Here is a 19463-nt window from a genome sequence, read left to right on the forward strand (position 1 = left end):
ATAATTGTATTGATTGTAAACACAATACTTGAGTGGATACATAGAGAAAACACTGTCCCTAGTAAGCCTCTAGTTGACTAGCTCGTTGATCAAAGATGGTCAAGGTTTCCTGGCCATAGGCAAGTGTTGTTACTTGATAACGGGATCACATCATTAGGAGAATCATGTGATGGACTAGACCCAAACTAATAGACGTAGCATGTTGATCGTGTCATTTTGTTGCTATTGTTTTCTGCGTGTCAAGTATTTGTTCCTATGACCATGAGATCATATAACTCACTGACACCGGAGGAATGCTTTGTGTGTATCAAACGTCGCAACGTAACTGGGTGACTATAAAGATGCTCTACAGGTATCTCCGAAGGTGTTCGTTGAGTTAGTATGGATCAAGACTGGGATTTGTCACTCCGTATGACGGAGAGGTATCTCGGGGCCCACTCGGTAAATACAACATCACACACAAGCCTTGCAAGCAATGTGACTTAGTGTAAGTTGCGGGATCTTGTATTACGGAACGAGTAAAGAGACTTGCCGGTAAACGAGATTGAAATAGGTATGCGGATACTGACGATCGAATCTCAGGCAAGTAACATACCGAAGGACAAAGGGAATGACATACAGGATTATATGAATCCTTGGCACTGAGGTTCAAACGATAAGATCTTCGTAGAATATGTAGGATTCAATATGGGCATCCAGGTCCCGCTATTGGATATTGACCGAGGAGTCTCTCGGGTCATGTCTACATAGTTCTCGAACCCGCAGGGTCTGCACACTTAAGGTTCGACGTTGTTTTATGCGTATTTGAGTTATATGGTTGGTTACCGAATGTTGTTCGGAGTCCCGGATGAGATCACGGACATCACGAGGGTTTTCGGAATGGTCCGGAAACGAAGATTGATATATAGGATGACCTCATTTGGTTACCGGAAGGTTTTTCGTGCATTACCGGAAAAGTTTCGGGCTCATCGGTAGTGTACTGGGAGTGCCGGGGACCATCAGGAGGGGTGTCACGCCCCAAGGGGTCTCATGGGCTATGGGAAGAGATAAACCAGCCCCTAGTGGGCTGGAATAAGTTCCCACTAAGGCCCATAAGGTTTGAGAAGGAAAAAAACACAAGGTGGAAAGAGTTTCCAAGTGGAAGGTGGAATCCTACTCCAAGTAGGATTGGAGTAGGACTCCTCCACCTCCAATTTCGGCCAAACCTTTAGGTTTTGAGGCTGCCTCCTCCCCTCCCTCCCTCCTATATATAGTGGGGTTTTAGGGCTGATTTGAGACAACTTTTGCCACGGCAGCCCGACCACATACCTCCACGGTTTTACCTCTAGATCGCGTTTCTGTGGAGCTCGGGCGGAGCCCTGCTGAGATTAGATCACCACCAACCTCCGGAGCGCCGTCACGCTGCCGGAGAACTCATCTACCTCTCCGTATCTCTTGCTGGATCAAGAAGGCCGAGATCATCGTCGAGCTGTACGTGTGCTGAACGCGGAGGTGCCGTCCGTTCGGCACTAGATCGGAGCAGATCGTGGGACGGATCGCGGGACGGTTCGTGGGACGGTTCGCGGGGCGGATCGAGGGACGTGAGGACGTTCCACTACATCAACCGCGTTCACTAACGCTTCTGCTGTGCGATCTACAAGGGTACGTAGATCGGAAATCCCCTCTCGCAGATGGACATCACCATGATAGGTCTTCGTGCGCGTAGGAAAATTTTGTTTCCCATGCGACGTTCCCCAACAAACCCCCAGTCGATCGATCTAGACTGGTCACAGTCGGATCCGCTGGAGGCCATGTCGGAGAAGGCCGAAGATCGCTGGAGGTGAGGTGGGTGGCGAATGGAGTGTATTGGAGTGGAGTGAAGTGGCTAGGGTTTGGTCCGACCAACGAATAAGGACGAATATGTGTGGGATCGATGCGGGCCAGTGTGGGCCAGGCGAGCGTGCCCGGGCGCGTCCGGACTCCTCCATATCCGCCCCCATATTTAGGTTGGATATGTGTGGTGTCGGTCAACCCGTGTGTGTAAGGCCCGTTTGAGAGGTTCAGATGGATCGATTTTTTGTGTCCGGACGTTTGAGTGAGTTTGAGGGGTCCGACTCCGACTGTAGATGCTCTCAGAAGACAAAACAAAACCTAGTGGTAACCCAACATCTCATGCTTGACTTGGAAGCAGCACCGTAGAAAAATGACAAATGAGGAGACACCAGCCACATCCATGATTTAGTTAGGACAACTCCAATGCACGACCTCAAACACACGTCCGTTTGGAAGTGGCAATGGGACCGTGTCCGTTTGGATTTGTGTTTGTGTCGGTCGTGGGCCCAACGCGCGATCGTATCTTCGGCCCCATCTCGTTTGCCAGAGACTAAGTACAATAAAATCAAGCATGGCAAAAATAGTTTAAATCAAACATAACAAATAGTCCATGTCCAAAATAGTCTTTATTTACAATCCAATCGATTTTAAAAAAAAATATCAAATGGTCTTACAAAACCACTCAAAGTTTGTACCCACGAAAAGAGATCAAACCGATAGATCTACTTACTGTCAATGTGATCCCACATTTGCTCAACCAAGTCATCTTGGAGCTGCATATGAGTGTTCCGACCACTCAAACTATTGAAAGGTTGCACGAGGTGGGTGCTCAGGCTCAACATTCTCACCATGAAAATCAAACCCTTGGTCGTAGATGCTGCCATCACGCTCATCTTCAACGATCATGTTGTGCATGATCACACAAGCAGTCATCACCTCTCAAATCTTTTTAGTGCTACATGTCAATGTAGGGTTTCGAACAATACCCCATCGAGACTGAAGCATACCAAATGCACGCTCCACATCTTTCCTAACACTCTCCTTCATTTGGGCAAACCTTTGTCTCTTCTCTTCTTACGGATTGGGTATGATCTTTACAAGAGTGGATCACTGGGGATAGATATCATCAGCTAGGTAATATCCCTTGTTGTAATGGTGGCCATTGATCTCAAAGTTAACCTCCGATGAGTGGCCTTCTGCAAGCCTTGCAAACACTGGAGAATGCTGAAGAACGCAAATATCATTGTGAGAACCAGCCATGCCGAAGAAAGAATGTCATATCCATTGATCTTGTGACGCCACATCTTCAAGTATGACAGTGGCACCTTTCACATGCCCCTTGTATTGTCCCTGCCAAGCAAATGGGCAGTTCTTCCACTTCTAGTGCATACAATCGATACTACCAAGCATACACGGAAATCCCCTCTTGGTATTGATCGACAACAACCTCTCTGTATCAGCGGCATTTGGCTCTCTCGGGTATTGAGGGCCAAACACAGCCAGCACGGCCTTGCAGAAACTGTACATTGATTGGAGACACGTGGACTCACTCTACAAACATACTCATCCACAACATCACCAGGAATTCCATATGCAAGCATGCGAATAGCTGCATTGCATTTCTGGTAAGAAGAGAAACCAAGCTTGCCAAGGGCATCCTCTTTGCACTCAAAGTATGGGTCATATGCAACTGCTCCCTCCCGAATATGATTGAACACATGCCTCCTCATTCGAAAGCGGTGATGAAATTGATGCGGTTTGTAGAGTACGGTTCTCTCAAAGTAATCAGAATAGAGGAGGTTGTGCCCTTTCTCCCTACTGCGGTTAAAGGCTGGAGCATGGCCGGGAATTGATCCCCTGAACCGAGGCCGCATCCTACTGATGTGGTCATGGACGACCAATGCTGCCACCACTATGTGCTCATCGTTCGAGGATGAATCCTCCGATGAACAAATGAAGTTGTGAAAGAAATATGCATCCCCGCTACACATTGTACCTTGCGAGCAAACCGTCGAACACCTTGCGGCCGTGGTGGAGACGCAGACGGAAAGGGCACGTTGAGCCCCTTCGCAGGTAACAAGGTGGACGACTGCGGGTGGAGGGCAAAGTGACAACAAGGAAGGAAGAAAAGGGGTTGTTCCATCGACGGGGAAAGCAAGGTGGACGACGTGCGTGGCGGCAGCGATGGCGAGGGTGGAGCGAGGAAAGTGAAGGAAGAAAACGGTTGTGTCCCCGATGGGCGGTCCAGGGAAGGACAAGGGCGCGCGTCCCGCCCGTCCACGCGTTGTCCGTTTCGCCGCAAATGTGACCCAAACTCGGGGCGGGATTCGATCGAAAGAGGACCGAAAACGAACATTTGTCCGTTTGCCACCGTGCGTTGGGCTACGGTTTATGTCCGTTTACCCCCAAACGGACGCGGGTGGACGATTTGGGGTCATGTGTTGGAGTTGCCCTTACCTCCCACACCTTGCGGCCGTGCAGTGCTACCAAAACTTCATTCCCTATATTAGACCTTAGAACATCTACAAACGCAACCTGCAATTCCGGACCCTCAAACACCCGCAGACACGACTGGACGCGTTCGTCTCTTAAATTTTTATTTTTACAGTCATGTCTCCCATTTTTTTCCCTATACGTCCGGTCACATGCATGTAATTGGTGGAGATAAAATAAGAAAAAAAGAAAAGAATAAACAAAAAAGAAAAGATTGGCCAAATCCTATGTAGCAGATGCAGGACCACTAACTGAACACGTCCAGAGGCACCTCATATATATTCCATATATGACGGCAATATGAGAAGTGGTGGACAGTCCAAACATTTAAAGTGCCTATGAGGGATCCGATTGAATCAACTTTATCTTTCTCTTTTCTCTCCGGTTAATAGTCCCTGTGCCTGTCCGGTCGGGTCGATATTAGGAGTCCGGCTATTGTAGATGCTCTTAGCGTCTCTTGGCTTTCAAGATTTGTCTGCAAATAGTTCTAGTCACTAAGCCATCTAATCTAATAATCATATTAACTGGTTAAAGAAACTTGATTTTCTTTCTTTCGTTTTTTCATCTAATAACAAATGCAGCCACTAGATTTTCTTTGGAGTGCAGATAAGATGAAAGCGAAAGAAAGAGAAAACCAAGCCGGATCAGCTGCCATCATCGTGCATGATAGTTTAGGGCTCCCTGGAAGCTCGGCTTCCTTTGTTGTTCCTCCGAGTCAAATAAAGATCGCTTCGGAGAGAGAAAACGTGGTGTGTGCCTGCTCTGCCCTCACCCTTGTACTATTATCTGTTGGTTACCATGCCACTAATGCTTAATCTAGCTAGCCCACTCAATCCGCAATAATACTCCTCAGCAGAAAATAGCTAGCCACCAGGAGAAGGACCATATAGATAGACAGAGACACGCCAACAAGTATGGATGAATTCTGAAAAAAAAAATGTAAACATGGAAAACAAATGGGAGAAATCATAAAGTGACAACTATTTCACCCTTTTGTTCTCTTTTCTAAAAAACAAATGCCTGTCAGTCAACCTTTCCTTAGCATCGGCAAAAAACTGTTTATCAGTGGGCTGCCACTTCATTCTGGCGACTGCCCAGCAGCAGCAGGCAAGAGGTGGGCGCCTACTCATTGTGGCGTGCCAGTGCCTGGCCAGTTGCCCCCACACATCACCAAGCGCGTAGTACGTGCCTTTAAATATACACGTCGCCGTTCTAGATTTTACAACTCGTTTCCCTCCTCCTCCCCCACCCTAGACTAGACTTCTTCCAGCTCCATCCAACATCAGGACGACCTTGGTTCGTTCTCCTCCACTTCTACTTCCCCAAATCAAATCAAATCAAATCCCAATACACGAGAACTCTTTCTACAACGTACCTTTGCTGCAAGAAGGAGCACATGCGACAAGATTTCTCCCTCGGTTTTCAGCTCCAAACCAGAGTTTAGTAAACCCTTCCATTGCTTCAAGACGAAACCACCGGAGCACAAACATCAAGTGGTCAATTCGGTGCACCATGAGACCTAGCACTGCTTTTCGAGTACTAGGCACATGCCATGCCACTTCTTAATTTCCAGCTCAGCTAGCTAACCCCAACTTGACACAATCTCCGTCATATGCTTTGTCTTTCCCACAAAGGAGCTGCCAACTCTCCACCTCCTTCCATTCGCTCAACTTGCACTCCCCTCCTTTCTCTCATCTTCCTCGCAGTCGCAGAGAACAAGCGAGGCTAAATCTTAAAGGCGAGCGTTTCGGCTCAGATTATCAGTGCGGCCGCTGAGCGAAGCCCGAAAGGCTCACCGTAAAGCAAGGAGCAAAGGTGAGGATCTTTTTCCGATGCTTTTGCACTTCTTGTAGTGCTATCAATCAGGGTGTGTTTTTCCCTTCGATCTCCATGCTTGCTTGCTTCCTAGCCACTTTGTCTCCTGGTCGTTGGTGTCTTGAAACAGTTGATTGCTGAGCTTTGGTTTCACTCCACAGGTTCCTTGGGATAAACTTCTTTCCTCATTCTGCAGTCTTCACAACCCAGCTGACCGGCTCTCCGACAAATTCATTCCTGCAGATAGGGCAGCGTACATGGGCTGTGGGGCGTCGAAATGGAGGGATCCCGGTGTCGTGCGCCAGGGGAGGCCGAGAAGCGTCGGGGAGGTGGTCGTCTTCCTCCCGGGGCTCCGGGTACCGAGGACCGTAGACTTCTCGCAGTCTCTCGGTGATCACCTGGACAAGATCGCCGTCGACAGACTGTCGGCTCTAAGGGCAACAGTCGTGACAATGGCAATGCAGGAATCGGCCATGGCCCTGAAGCCGAGGCGGAGGACGGCGCGGCACGGTGTGTAGAGCAGAGGGGCTCCTGCTTGGCTTGGCTGATGCATATGTGAAACATATACGAGGGGTTTTGTTTTGATCTAGTAGCGTTTGTTTGGTTTTCAGGAGGGTCTGGCACTGCTAACCTTCTCCAGGCTTTGGAAGAGTACCTGCCAGTTCTGCTAGGACTGGTGAAAGAAAGTGAGCATCCTAGTATCATACCAGTGTTTTGCTTGGGTTTTATGATGCCGCTTTCTGGCTGATTCATCATGCGTGATGCTGCAGGCAGTGATCTGAGAAACAAAGCGCAGTTTGTTTGGGCCAACCAAGAGGACGACGCTGAGGTAATTAAGGATGGGTGACATCCATCCATCTTCAGAGATGATCCCTTGGCAAAAGATGCTCAAAGTTACTTCATGGTTTGGTTGCAGGAGACGTCCATGGCCGATGCTTGGTATGAGGTGCTGTCTGTGCTGCACCTGATGGCCATGGTGTGCTTCCTGCAGGCCAACTCCCTGCTTCTTCCGAGGTCATACGGCGACGGCCATGGGCCGAGAGTGTCCGAAGGTTAGTCATTCGGTACTTGCATCTTGGATCAAGAACATTGTTAGTCTTCATGATTTAGTAGACTGCTAAGTGCTAACAACACAAAACGCACATGTCTGTCTGGCGCAGAGAGCAGGCGAGCCACTGTTGATGTTTTCTTGAAAGCAGCTGGATACTTGGATTGTGCAGTTAATCAAGTACTTCCGCAGATACCGCCTGAAAAAAGGTTTAATTCTTGGTTACATCAGTTTATGAATCTCAAAGAGCCCATGTTTAGGATCACATCAACTGAACTCTTTTGTCTTAATTTCAGAAGGGCACTCCCAGTTGATCTAGTTGAGGGAAATCTAAAAGCTCTTAGCTTGCAAGGACTTGGCCAGGTACTCTTCAATAATTTGACAATTTTGGTTTTGTTTTTTGCAAAGTATAAGCCCTTCTTTAAAAACGGAATATATAATGGATTTGCGCATAACCTCATCCAAAACTGAATTACTTCAACCCCGTCACATTGATTGCAATTAAATTTGATATACATGGGTTTATTATTGTACTCTTCTTCTTGGGATGTTTGAGTGACTTACCATCTTCAAATGCTACAGGGAGTTGATATGCAACTTGGATTGGCAATTGATAATCCAAAGGCCACTTTAGCAGTCAAAAGGCGTTTAGCTTGCGAGATGGTCAAATATTGGCAGCAGGTGTTTTTTCTTTCTCTCAGACTTATTTTCAAGGGCTTGTGAAGTTATGAGAATATGGGTCTGTTCTTTCCCATCATACTTCATCATTTTGTTTTTGCATTCAACAGCTATTATGAAATCCTTTCGTGCTTGAATCTATAGGTTCTTGTTCTGCAGATTAAGGATAGCATACCGGAGCTTCCTTTGTTGGATGGATGGGCGAAAAAGCACACACTATTTGTCAAGTGGAAGTATGCTGAAGCAAAGGTGTGCATACCAGTTTACCATTATTTTCTCATAATTCCAAAATATTTTAATTATTTTGATTTCCGAATTGCAAATTTATTCCATGTCTTTAACTGGAAAAAATGAATTTCGATGCAACCAATGGTGGAGTTACATGAGGGCAAAACTCGGCCGTGTACCGCCTAGCTCAGGAGTAGAACTGGGGTGTGATGGCAAAATTTGTGTGCTCTCCTTTAGCCTCCACCACCCACCCCCCACTGCCCGCTATTTCTTTGTAGCTCCGACAACGGATGCAACGTTACATATCCCATTTAGATTGAAGTACACACTCTCTTTGACACGGCGACAGATATATAGTATGTAGATCTCTTTACCTTGCTATCTGGAGACATTCAAACTGGTACTGTTGCTCTTTATATTTTTGTCAGGCTGCTGCATATTACTTCCATGGGTTGATTCTTGATGAGGGAAACACCGAGAAATCACAGGAGATGGCAATATCATCCCTACAAGCGTCAGAGGAGTTTCTGAAAGAGAGCAAAAGAGCCGCTGAGGCCTTCCATTCAACTCCTCCGACATCAAGGTCATCGACAATTTTACTCTTCTTTAGTATTTCATTTATTTGTCCCAAATCTACTACTGTGCCATTTGGCGATTTCTAGGCCTAGTATGAACAAGTTGGCATAAGAAGGAAATAATTCAGAGGAGCCTGCTATTTGAAAGCTGTTGTTGCATAGTATAATAGTTGCATATTTTAACTTGCAGAATTTTGCTTAAAGAAATTAAAATGGAGACTGAATTTTGTACATGTAATGTCGCAGGATGTCAACTCCTTTCGGAACAACCAAATATCTCTTGGACATGATCCCAAAAGAGACATTAAGCAAGCTCCAGGATAACCAGGATCTTAACACCCAGGAAAGGTAATACTAATATTTTCTAGAAGGTGTGACAATTATTTTACCTTTAATGAAACAAACGTTAATCATAAATATTTTCTAAATTCAGAACATCAAATACCGAAATCAGCCGGATCATCAGACCGCCGCCTCCGTTGCCAGATTTCCCATTGGCCCTAAATCCTGAGGAATATGAGCTTCCCCAATTAAACCCTCTGTGGAAGAAGGAAGCTAACCACTAATGAAGTTCCATTACAAAGCTCAGGCAAGAAGAAAGACCTTCTTCTAAAAGGGATCACTCCTCGGCAGCTGAAAAAGAACATAAACTCTGCAGCACTTTAGAGGACAATAGTGAGAAACGAAGTGTATTACGCCGAATGTTAGAAAGAAAAAACAATTTTATTACTGTCGACCAGTTAAAATGAATTACCCAGCAAGGTTCAAGGATGTGAAGAGCATTGTACAGACGGATCTTTTCTTTTGAATTACACAAAATGCTTTTGTTGACAGATTTCTAGCCACCAACTTTGCTAGAAATGTACTTCTGGTGCTGCTTGCTAAAATCGCAGGATGGATTTCAGTCCATTCTGTGAACTTCTGTGAAACTTTTTTTGTGCCAAAACGTGCTAAAAGGGGACCCTGCAACTTGTTTAACTTCAAGCGAAATTATATGTATATAATGTATTAACTCGTACATATTACATGACGCATAGTTCGATAAAAACAATATTATGGCAGTACATATTTTGAAACATGGTGCTTCCACGATTGAACTTTAACAGATACTAAGAGTGGTTACTAGCCGAGGATACCCCTTGAAGCACACACAAATAACAGTTTTTTTTAAATAGAATTATTTACAAAGGACCATACAATGAGTCCTCGATCCAAATAATGTAAAACTCGTCCATTACGAAATAATTTTATTTTCAGTTTTAGAACAGTCAGTTTTACATAATTCACCCCATCAAGAAGCTCAGATATTAGAACAATACTGCACAATGCACCAAACATGCATACAACATTATAATCACTGAAGTTAGATTACACGAATAATTCTTGGCATGGGGCATATAAGGAATTCCAAGAGAATATCAGTATGATACGTAATCTCCTCGACAACTATAACACCATAATTCCAAGGTGAGACACCAATAGATATAGTGGTGTTAGAGCTTCAATGTGTTGATGTCATGAAAACTCGAGCCAGGAGCAAGATCAAGTGAAAAATTACTGATAAGAAAACCACCAAAATTGTACAGGTATGATGACATTGATGTATAAATCAATCCTGTCACTTTGCCATGTGAATCACGCATCGCAAACACCTGTTTTCTAGCATCAGTTCAAGCGCCTTGTTGATGTCACTGAATGGCATATCATGTGTGACAAGGTCATCAATTTGGATTTCCTGAGAAGTTGCATGACAGAATGGTCAATGCATATATGAGGTCTACGCTTTCCAAATAATTTGTCGCAGCTGAAAACCATATTTACACATGCCCTATTTATTGAATGTATTGTGGTGTGGCAATCATTGATCCTGCAATGTCACGTCTATTATACTAGTATCATCTTTACTTGCCTCCACCATCACACACCACACTAAAGAGGGACAAACTAATTACACCAAGACGAATAATGGAGTTCAGTTGCTTAATTTAGAATTGTTAACTGTAAGTATGGAAAAAGCATTACAAAACATTTGGTTCTGTAAAAGTTATCCAAATTACCTTGTTTGTGTACTTCTCCACTAACAAAGGTATATCAGATTTCGGCCTCCATCCTCCAAACAAAGACCCCTTCAGTGTTCTTCCAGAGAGAAGCAATCCATAATGAGCAGAAACTTCTGGTTTTGCTTTTGGTACACCAAGAGTTACAGTGAGTCCCCATCCCTGACAAGACCAAACATGAGCGGACAAAATGCATCTGAACATGATAGTAAACTTTATGGCACACGGTTACTAGAAATGAAAAAGATGAACAGAAAATTACATCAGAACATGATTGCAACGCAGTCGAGACTACTCCCGTATCACCCACACATTCAAAAGAGTAATCAGCCCCTCCATCAGTAAGCCGTTTTACTACCTGAAAGGATGAACAAAATGTCATTCCTATGTTGTTTATCAGGTTGGGATCAATCGGTTACAAACATTGGAAATGAAAACCAGTACCACATCCATTTTTGACCTTTCACTCTTATAAATGGAGTCGTTACCTTGTTATAAGAGCATACATGAAAAGCATGTAACCCAATGCTTGCTTACTGTGCACAATCTTGTTGGACAAGTATTGCCTAGGCAAAGAACTTCTACGGTCTTGCTTTATTTTAAGGTTTTACAAAATTTAAAGGTTAGCACAGTCTATGAGTGAACACATCAGTTTGTTTGCGTAAACAAAATACCAATTGTACCCAAAGATGCAGCTAAGATAATCATATAAACTGTAAGTGGTCAGTAATTCAATTTTCTCAGTCAATTTGAATTAATTAATTTATTTTTCTGCCTCCCTTGACCAAGGGAGCCCGGTTCCACTATAATCACATAACGGAACAAACCCAAAAGCCAAATTCAGTCAATTTCAAGGAAAGTACCTGCTGAACAGGTTCATTCAATTCGGCAGGATTAATAAAATCTGTAACGCCAAAAGCCTTCCCTGTGCCACAGACATACCAAGTAAGTTCACAGAAAAATATTGCTACAGAAGTGTACAGTTATTATTTTGTACTGCAAAAATACCCTTTTCTTGCTTATCAGGATTGGTATCTACTCCGATAATCTTGGAAGCTCCCCGTAGCTTAGCACCTTGAGCGACCTAAATCAGTAGATATGGGTCTCAGAATAGCAGTTCTTGATATGCGTTTTCGTAACTTACAAGAGCAGCTTCCGTAGACACTCACCGAAAGTCCTACAGTTCCCAGACCAAATATAACTACACTTGATCCCTTGGATACATCAGCAACATTCCAAGCCGCACCAAGGCCTAAAGAAGAGATTATAACATATAAACAGCGGATGATCAGATATCATCCAAACATGCCGGCACGCAAGATGACTGAATAATTTGAACACCAGCAGTTGTTTGCAAGCTTCAAAAGAGCAGGCAAAGGGTACCTGCGGAGGCGCCGCAGCTGAGCAGGCATATCCTGTCCATGGGCATGGCGGGGCTGACCTTGACCGCGCAGCCCGAGTGAACGACCGCGTACTCGCTGAAGCTCGACACGGCGCAGTAGTGGTACACGGGCTTCCCGCCGATGGAGAAGCGGGTGGTCTGGTCGCTGTGCATGACGCCCTTCCTCTCCAGGCCGAGCCTCTGGCACATGTTGCTTTTCCCCGACACGCAGTGCTTGCAGCTCATGCACTCCCCGATGAAGACGGTGAGCGCGTGGTCTCCGGCTTGGAACTCGGTCACCCCTTCCCCGACGCTCTCGACCACCCTGCAGACCGGACCGGAGGTGTTAGGGTGTCGGCGTCGTGACTTGTGTGAGCAATGCAACAGAAGGAGATAGAGAGATTGTGATACGGACCCGGATGCTTCGTGGCCGAAAATTCTGGGGAACAGATCGGGCTGCGCCTGCGATTCGGATTAGACAAGACTCGGGATGAGATGCAAATGCAGGGGACTCCTTAGTCGGGGCGGGGGGGAGAAGAGCTGTTGGTGGTGGCGGTGCGTACCGTGGACTGCCACTGGGTGACGTCGCTGCGGCAGATGGAGGTGGAGACGACCTTGACGCGGATCTCCATGGGCCCCGGCGGGGCGACCTCCACGTCCTCCATCACCAGCGCCTGCCCCGGCCCCCATGCCACCGCCGCTGCACGCAATCAGACACTCATCGGGTCAGGAGCACGCATTCACGCGACGAAACCAGAAGGGCGGATTGGTCACCTCGGCAGGTGATGGCCGCCGGAGGGGAGGAGGACGATGCAGCGGCGGCCATTGCGGGAGATTTGCCTGCTCCTTTGCTGCCTGTGCGAATTCTGGTGGAGACAAGTCAAACAATCATACCTCCTTCGTTTCGCTTTAGTAGGGGAGGAGGGTTAGGTAGGAGTGCCCCTGCCGCTACCAACCACCGTTGCTCAATGCAATGCTGGTGCTGCTGCCCGCCAACACTGTAACAAGAAACTTGAACAATTCGAGGAATCATAAGCAACGGCTCAGACCTTGTCCAGACACCAGATCACCTGAGGTTTGTCAATTCGAGGGCAGCAATTCCTATGCTAGAGATGGCCAACCTTTTGCATAGCCGCAAAACAACATGATCTAGGCAACCTTCATAGCCGTCAGGAACAAAAAGAGAATTATCTCTGCTTACAGAACTTGTATCGGAACTTGGAAGCCCAATAATTCGACGCAACTGTTTGTATACACACATGTCTAGCTTTTTATGCATCGATAACGATGACAAATGTACAATTATTACATTGTTAATCAGGGGAACATCATTAGCATTCAGCACTACAAATGTAGAAACGATTCACAGGGTAATCAGGGGTGATATCTGTACATGTTAGCTGGCTATATAGGAGGTTGGGGAAAATTGTGAGCTCTTGGTTGCAATGGACACAGAGCTCATAGTCATATCTTTTTCTTGTCTTCGTTAGGTCTGATCATCTGTACAGGAGCAGCTGGAATACGGGCCCACCACTCTTTAATTCGTCTTCGGAACTTCTCTGTGTGTAGCTTCCTTAGTGGCATCTCCCTCGTGTAAACCTCCAGGACTGCCATCAAGAGTAGATGCTTAGGAGGCACAAAGACAACAACCGCAGCTGCAACAAGAAGTGCCACTGCGACTATTTCAGTTGCCTGCACAGGGAAAAATTGGAGATTAGCATTATGACGGTTTGATCTCATTGCATAGTTACAAAGAGAACTTATTTTGGAATGATGTGCACTGCTGGATGTAAACTATCACAGATGTATAGACAAATATTGGGCTAGAAATGGATCATATCTGATGAGTCAAATAAATGCTATCACTAAGTTGTGTCAAATTGTAAAACAAAATACATCGAAGTGGTAATCACATCAAGAGATTATCGATGCACTGCGAGTTTTCTAGACTATTCCTCAATAAACAAGACTTATATTCAAAAGCAGCAGCAAGGACAAACCTTTGGAACAGCTGCAAACAACAGAGCTCTGAATTTGAGAAGAACAATATTTACAGCCTGTAGGGTATCTTCCAATTTTGATACAGCGTCCTGCAAGATCAAGATTTGCTCGACAGGATTTTTAGTTGGAGGGGGTCTTACTTCAAGCACTTCCAACATTTTTCCTTCTTCACTGTACTTATGCCAAAGCATAACGACGGCAAAGACTACGAAAACAGAGGGCACAGTGTAACTGACAAGCCCGCTACATAACAAAGAAAAAAACATATTAAGCAAAGCGACATACGTAAGCATACTTGATAGGATCCAGCAACCACAACGAAATTACCTTTGGATAACATAGAAGATAAAAGCTAAGAACAAAAATGATTTCAGAGGATCTTCCCACTTGGTTAACGAGTAAATAAGTTTGCCTGCATGAATGAACGAAAAAAGTATCTCCTGCAAAATAAGGGGCAACCATCAGAAATCAAATGGCAATAATCTACTTGTACAATACATCATTTGGGTGTAACCATTGGAAAAGACCTGCATGAGGGCTACATTTGCATCAAGACCTTCCACCTTCACTTGATCAACCGTAGCGCGTGCTGCCTCTATTCTTTCAGAATAAAGAAATGACTCTTGCAAAGCAGCCTCCAGAGATTTTGTTACACCAACACAAACAGCACAAAAGCTTATCTCCTTTTCAGTTTCATTTTTTCTCTTCAGCAAGTTAAATCCCATTCTAGAGAGAGCGTATAATGAAAATGGTACAGAATGAGTCTGCGCTGCTTTGTCAACTGCTGGCTCAGTTGCCAAATGGCTCAACGAAGTGTCCAACAGTTGGAAGTAGTTGTTGTATAGGGCCTCTAATACCATATCCCCTTTTGGGAGCTTTTCAGCTAAGCTAAAAGTGAGTGTTGTCTTGAAGTGAGAGGGAGCAATATGAAAAGCTTCTTTCACAGCAGAGTATCTCAAGATGCCCAGGATAGCCTTCGAGAGTGCCTCTGCTCTCTGAATATCTTCAAGGTTGAATTTTCTGATAAATTTATTCACCTGCATTACTTCACGAGTGATTGCTAACCAGTAGTTTCTTCGTGAGGGGCTCCCTAACTCAGGAAAGTCGAAATAAATTGGTTCTGTTCTGCAAATATGGTGCTGTTAGTTTTGAAGGAAACCTATGAAAGTACACCTACAGTGCTCAGTAACATAAGTAGCACTAGAGAACTCTTCCCATTTCAATACTTACAAAGTGCTTGATTTGTACATCATAGCTTTATCAAACAGACGAACACCCAATGGTCCAGTAAAATCTCGCTTGATCACTTGATTTGAATCTGTTGCTAAATCATATTTAACAATCTTATCACCATAACCAACTCTGATACTCTGAAAATAAAGAGCATGTGTTGTAAGGATCAATGTTCCTGCCAAAAATAAAGAGATGATTAGTGGATTCCCAAAATGAAGCATGCCTGCAATTAAAAATCAAATGCCATTCAGTCAGTTCACCTGGCCAAGCTGATATCCCAACATGCTGCAATACAGGATGAATAGGCTTGTCACCATCAATAGCTAAGATACATTCCCCAGCATCAAGATTAAAACTTGAAGCAAGTGATGACTGCATAACTCCTTTGATAGACCTGAATACCCTACACAATAACATGGATATTTCTCTTAATATCTTTACTGAATCAACCATAGCTTCATCGCATACCATTTCCTGGTCAAAAGGTTTGTTTGGGAAAGCTTCTAATCTAGGGTTCAATGTCCCTGAAAAAAGAACCTGGGGCGATAGAAAGCACTACCAACATAGTATCAATTCCACAATAAAAACACCTAATGCTGCAACCACAGTTGTAGAGAACACGAACTTGGTCTATTTAATTTGAAGCCATCACTAACAGTGATCAAAGGATATTCATACATTAATTCCATAGACATTAACAAAGGGTAGGGCAAATAAATAATGAGAGTTTGATCATCTATCAACTGTATTTCTTACCGGTCTAAACTTTTGAGATACTTGTCGTATACGAAATAATGTAACCGGCCACCAGATGAACACGTAAGTGCATCAAATAGATTGTGGACAGTAACCAAGTCAGCTATTATTGGGCATGAAGGTGCTATTCGTGTAAAAGCACTTAATCCAACTGTCTTCATGTCGTTAACCTAAAAATGAACAGCACTAAATCATCATGTGCACACACATGAAGAAATGTGGTTGTAACAAAAAAATCAATGTTTTGTAAACAGAACTAACTTGAACAGCTAAACTTGTGGAATTCGTATAGAAAATTGATCCCTCGTCTTCATCTTCAATATCCACGGGATTACACAAGGTAGAATTCTGACAATCACAATAAATAGAAAGAATGATGAATATCATAAAGTTAGAACTGTAAACTTCTCTTCAGAAAATGCAGGTGTCATTTACTTATTTATGTTTCAAACACGACTGTTTGATAAAGAAAAAAGGGAAGACGAATGGTATATGGTGAGCAACTGCGGCAATGAAGATTTCTCACATTTTTTAGCAATCCTTCCTCAGAACCTGGGTTTTCCCAAGCAAGCATCATATCAAACATTAAACGTCGAAGATTCATATCAGCCAAATAGTCTGGACGTGTAGTTACTTCATGGAGAGCTTTGTGGCAGCAGTACTCTAATAGTTCTCTGGCATATGTATTGGGTTCCTTACAATTATCTGGGAAATCAGCCTCATAACTTTGCTGCAAGTTCTCAGTTGCAACAGCAAGAATCCTGAAATTGTAAAATTGAGAAAACTAAGCACTTGACTTTAGAACTAATCGTTTTGAGAGGAACTGAAGTAGAAGCTTGTCAGACATCACAGCAACGATATGAAGTGGAAATTTTAGGAGCGAATAGGGTGATGTCATGTTTTTAAGGCTAATTACAAAGTTCTTCAAAGTATAGAACTTGACTTCATCAAAAAGGTGCGCTCGGATTTAGCTGATTCGACTGTGGCTAACTTATGCTGCTTTACTTTCTCTCTCACAACAAGACCAGATACATTAAGAACCGCTGTATATCTTGCAATTACTAGCAAGAAACCTGGTGCGTTGCTATGGGCCACAACTTTTTACTGCATGTTAGGCTAATTACTTATGAAATTGAGGTGTTGCTAGGCATATCCACAAATTCGTCATAGATCAGGATGTCTTCGCAAAACATATTTAAGTTGGGTGATGAGCAATCTGGCAATCCTGTGTGTCTCAACAATTGTATGGCACAATCAATTATTACCTTTAGTAGGAGTATCGACATGTTGACATTAGCAGAGTATCAAAATCGAAGTGTGTCGTATAAATGTCAAGAAATGGATAGCTATTATTGCATTCGATTTCCACAATGTAAGTGTTCATGCACAGAAAATCAGCAGCCCCACCATTCAATTTCTGCGGTTAGTACAGGTAGAAGGAAACAGGACATCACCGCCAATTGCTCATTTTATATATGATGAGTAATGACATGTGCACATTACCGAAGTATCGAAGCGTGTCATACAAATGTCCAGAAATAACTGGCTATTATTATCTCTCGACTTCCAGAATGTAACAGTTTATGCAGAGAAAATCAGCAGCCTCATTATCCTCTCTATATGAGCTAGTTTTAGTGGATGGCAGCTAAAATTTGATTAACCGTAGTGGTGTGACTATGCTGATTGGTCGTTGTTTTCAGTGGATCCTGCCAGATGCAGAATATATCAATTGAATGTGCAGTCTAGCAAAATGGTGAAGTCAAAAATTACAGATATTATGCCCTATGCATGAAGAAAGTCAATGTCAACAGTCATACACCAAAACCACGTGAATCCCTGAAACTCAAAGGGAGATCCATTGAAGCACTATAAATTCATGTCCAGGTGTCCAACTAAAAGAGAGTATTCTATATACATCAACTCTTGTACTCTACCCACCCTGAGGACAATAACTGGTGTGATGTCTACTGCCGACGATGAGAATGAAAGCACGCTGCTATATTTTGTTTAACAAAAGGGGAGAAAATAAGTAATACAGAAAAGCACGCATGCGCTTCCTGTTGAATTAAGCCAATTAAATTAACAGTCAGCGACCAATCATATCGTAGGTGCTGAACAGGCTAAGATGATCTCAGATATGCATGGAGCATTCCACCACACGCCTCAGATGAACCAATCGAACGCTTTGGAGCAAGCAATCGGCAGCAGTTGGGTGAGTGCGTCGAGAAGCAAAGAGTAATATACATGGCTTGAATCGAACTTCTACCCTCGATCCCTACTACTAGTCTGCTACCGGAGCGAGTAATTTGAGGTTGGGAAGGGGCCCTGCGCACCGTGAGCAGCGTGAGACGACCGAGTTGGCGACGGACGAGAGCTGCGGGATGCCTCCGTCGGCGCCGCCGCCCTCGCCATCGGCCGCCGCGGGGGAGCGGGAGGTGGTGGAGGCGACGAAGGCGGCGGCCGACTGGCGGGAGAGGCGGGCGAGGAAGGTGCGGATGGGCTTCTCGCGCACCCACGTCTCCACGATCCCCATGCCGACCTCGCTCCCCCCTCGAGGCCTCGACTCCTCCTTGACCCTTCGGGGGCTTTGATTGGACTGGAAGCCTTCCTCCCTCCCCTTGCTTTGAGGGCTGTGCTACTGCTGCCGGTTGCTGTTCCTTCCCTCTTCGTTTCCTCGCCTCGGTTTCTTCCGCCGTGTCGGCACGCACGTCTCGTGCGCTTCCACCGCGGTGTACCGTACCGGCCAAAGGTAGCACCAGCCGCAACACTAACACTAAAAAAAAAAAAAACGGTAGCGCCAGCTGTGTAGGATGACGGCGCTGACGGGGCTGGCTGAGTTGGCAAGGTAGTCCGCTTTCGCGCCAGCCGCCAGCACAGCGGAAATTTTGCTGTCCAAGGGAAATGAGATTGAATGAAAGTGAATGGACGATTAATCCTGATTTTTATTGATTATCAAGTACATATGCGTCTGGAAAAGGTGTACGGAGGCATGTCTGTTGACAATAAAGAGGGAAGAGACATGACTGTTCGGGGTTGGACATCCTTTGCTAATTAATTTCTAACACTTTCCTTGTACAACACCGTTTTTTGAAAGTTTCATTGATGAAAGCTTCTTGCATATAGATCTTCCATCTCGATAAATCTTCCATATAATCTTAAGATTCTTTCCAAAAAACCTGTGAAAAAAAAATGAAAAGGATAGAATAGATACGTTGCTAAAACTCTTTTAAACCGAGTGGAAAAAGTAAGGAGAAAATGATGCAACATATGGTGATTGTTGTCTCTTGATAACTTATATGAGAAAAACCTTTGAAGGAGAAAACTCATCGAGAAGTTTAGAGAACAATTAATATGTCTTGAGTACTTCGTTTAAAAACCATGATAGG

At 44.4% G+C, this 19463-nt stretch overlaps 3 protein-coding genes across 4 annotated transcripts; 1 reads left to right on the top strand and 2 right to left on the bottom strand.

The window, feature by feature from the left end:
• Positions 1-5267: 5267 nt before the first annotated feature.
• On the top strand, positions 5268-9482 carry LOC123403822. 2 transcript variants are annotated; one of them, XM_045097738.1, is made up of 12 exons: positions 5268-6120; positions 6364-6630; positions 6732-6806; positions 6891-6949; positions 7037-7172; positions 7281-7377; positions 7465-7531; positions 7751-7849; positions 8006-8095; positions 8503-8657; positions 8896-8997; positions 9083-9482. In XM_045097738.1, exons 2-12 carry the CDS (start codon positions 6378-6380, stop codon positions 9213-9215), a joined length of 1266 nt encoding a protein of 421 aa, XP_044953673.1. In that variant the 5' UTR covers positions 5268-6120; positions 6364-6377; the 3' UTR covers positions 9216-9482. The 2 variants fall into 2 exon arrangements, with proteins under 2 accessions (XP_044953673.1, XP_044953674.1); XM_045097739.1 differs by lacking the exon at positions 5268-6120 and adding an exon at positions 6136-6281.
• Positions 9483-9887: 405 nt separating this feature from the next.
• On the bottom strand, positions 9888-13034 carry LOC123403823 (alcohol dehydrogenase-like 6). Its single transcript, XM_045097740.1, has 10 exons — positions 12862-13034; positions 12651-12787; positions 12503-12549; positions 12090-12412; positions 11876-11958; positions 11715-11790; positions 11570-11631; positions 10969-11064; positions 10707-10868; positions 9888-10384 (listed from the first exon to the last, which is right to left on the bottom strand). The coding sequence occupies exons 1-10, from the start codon at positions 12911-12913 to the stop codon at positions 10268-10270; spliced, it is 1155 nt and encodes a 384-aa protein (XP_044953675.1). The 5' UTR covers positions 12914-13034; the 3' UTR covers positions 9888-10267.
• Positions 13035-13320: 286 nt separating this feature from the next.
• LOC123403820 lies at positions 13321-18779 on the bottom strand. Its single transcript, XM_045097737.1, has 10 exons — positions 18411-18779; positions 16604-16838; positions 16339-16425; positions 16078-16247; positions 15582-15724; positions 15319-15496; positions 14616-15213; positions 14416-14528; positions 14088-14331; positions 13321-13779 (listed from the first exon to the last, which is right to left on the bottom strand). The coding sequence occupies exons 1-10, from the start codon at positions 18608-18610 to the stop codon at positions 13552-13554; spliced, it is 2196 nt and encodes a 731-aa protein (XP_044953672.1). The 5' UTR covers positions 18611-18779; the 3' UTR covers positions 13321-13551.
• Between the last annotated feature and the right edge of the window lie 684 nt (positions 18780-19463).

This window comes from Hordeum vulgare, chromosome 6H, assembly GCF_904849725.1.
Source record: "Hordeum vulgare subsp. vulgare chromosome 6H, MorexV3_pseudomolecules_assembly, whole genome shotgun sequence".
NCBI classification, from domain to species: domain Eukaryota; kingdom Viridiplantae; phylum Streptophyta; class Magnoliopsida; order Poales; family Poaceae; genus Hordeum; species Hordeum vulgare.

Bases quoted from the DNA above. Each gene is read 5' to 3' on its own strand.
- LOC123403822 (XM_045097738.1), top strand. From the start codon at position 6,378: ATGGGCTGTGGGGCGTCGAAATGGAGGGATCCCGGTGTCGTGCGCCAG. The intron at 6,631-6,731 runs GTGTGTAGAGCA...TTTGGTTTTCAG, and splicing joins GCGGAGGACGGCGCGGCACG to GAGGGTCTGGCACTGCTAAC. The intron at 8,998-9,082 runs GTAATACTAATA...TTCTAAATTCAG, and splicing joins GATCTTAACACCCAGGAAAG to AACATCAAATACCGAAATCA.
- LOC123403820 (XM_045097737.1), bottom strand. From the start codon at position 18,610: ATGGGGATCGTGGAGACGTGGGTGCGCGAGAAGCCCATCCGCACCTTC. The intron at 15,725-16,077 runs GTAAGAAATACA...GTTATTGTGTAG, and splicing joins TATCTCAAAAGTTTAGACCG to GGTATTCAGGTCTATCAAAG. The intron at 15,497-15,581 runs GTGAACTGACTG...TATTTTTGGCAG, and splicing joins TGGGATATCAGCTTGGCCAG to GAACATTGATCCTTACAACA.
- LOC123403823 (XM_045097740.1), bottom strand. From the start codon at position 12,913: ATGGCCGCCGCTGCATCGTCCTCCTCCCCTCCGGCGGCCATCACCTGC. The intron at 12,413-12,502 runs GTCCGTATCACA...TCCGGTCTGCAG, and splicing joins TTCGGCCACGAAGCATCCGG to GGTGGTCGAGAGCGTCGGGG. The intron at 11,065-11,569 runs GTACTTTCCTTG...TCATCCTTTCAG, and splicing joins TGAATGAACCTGTTCAGCAG to GTAGTAAAACGGCTTACTGA.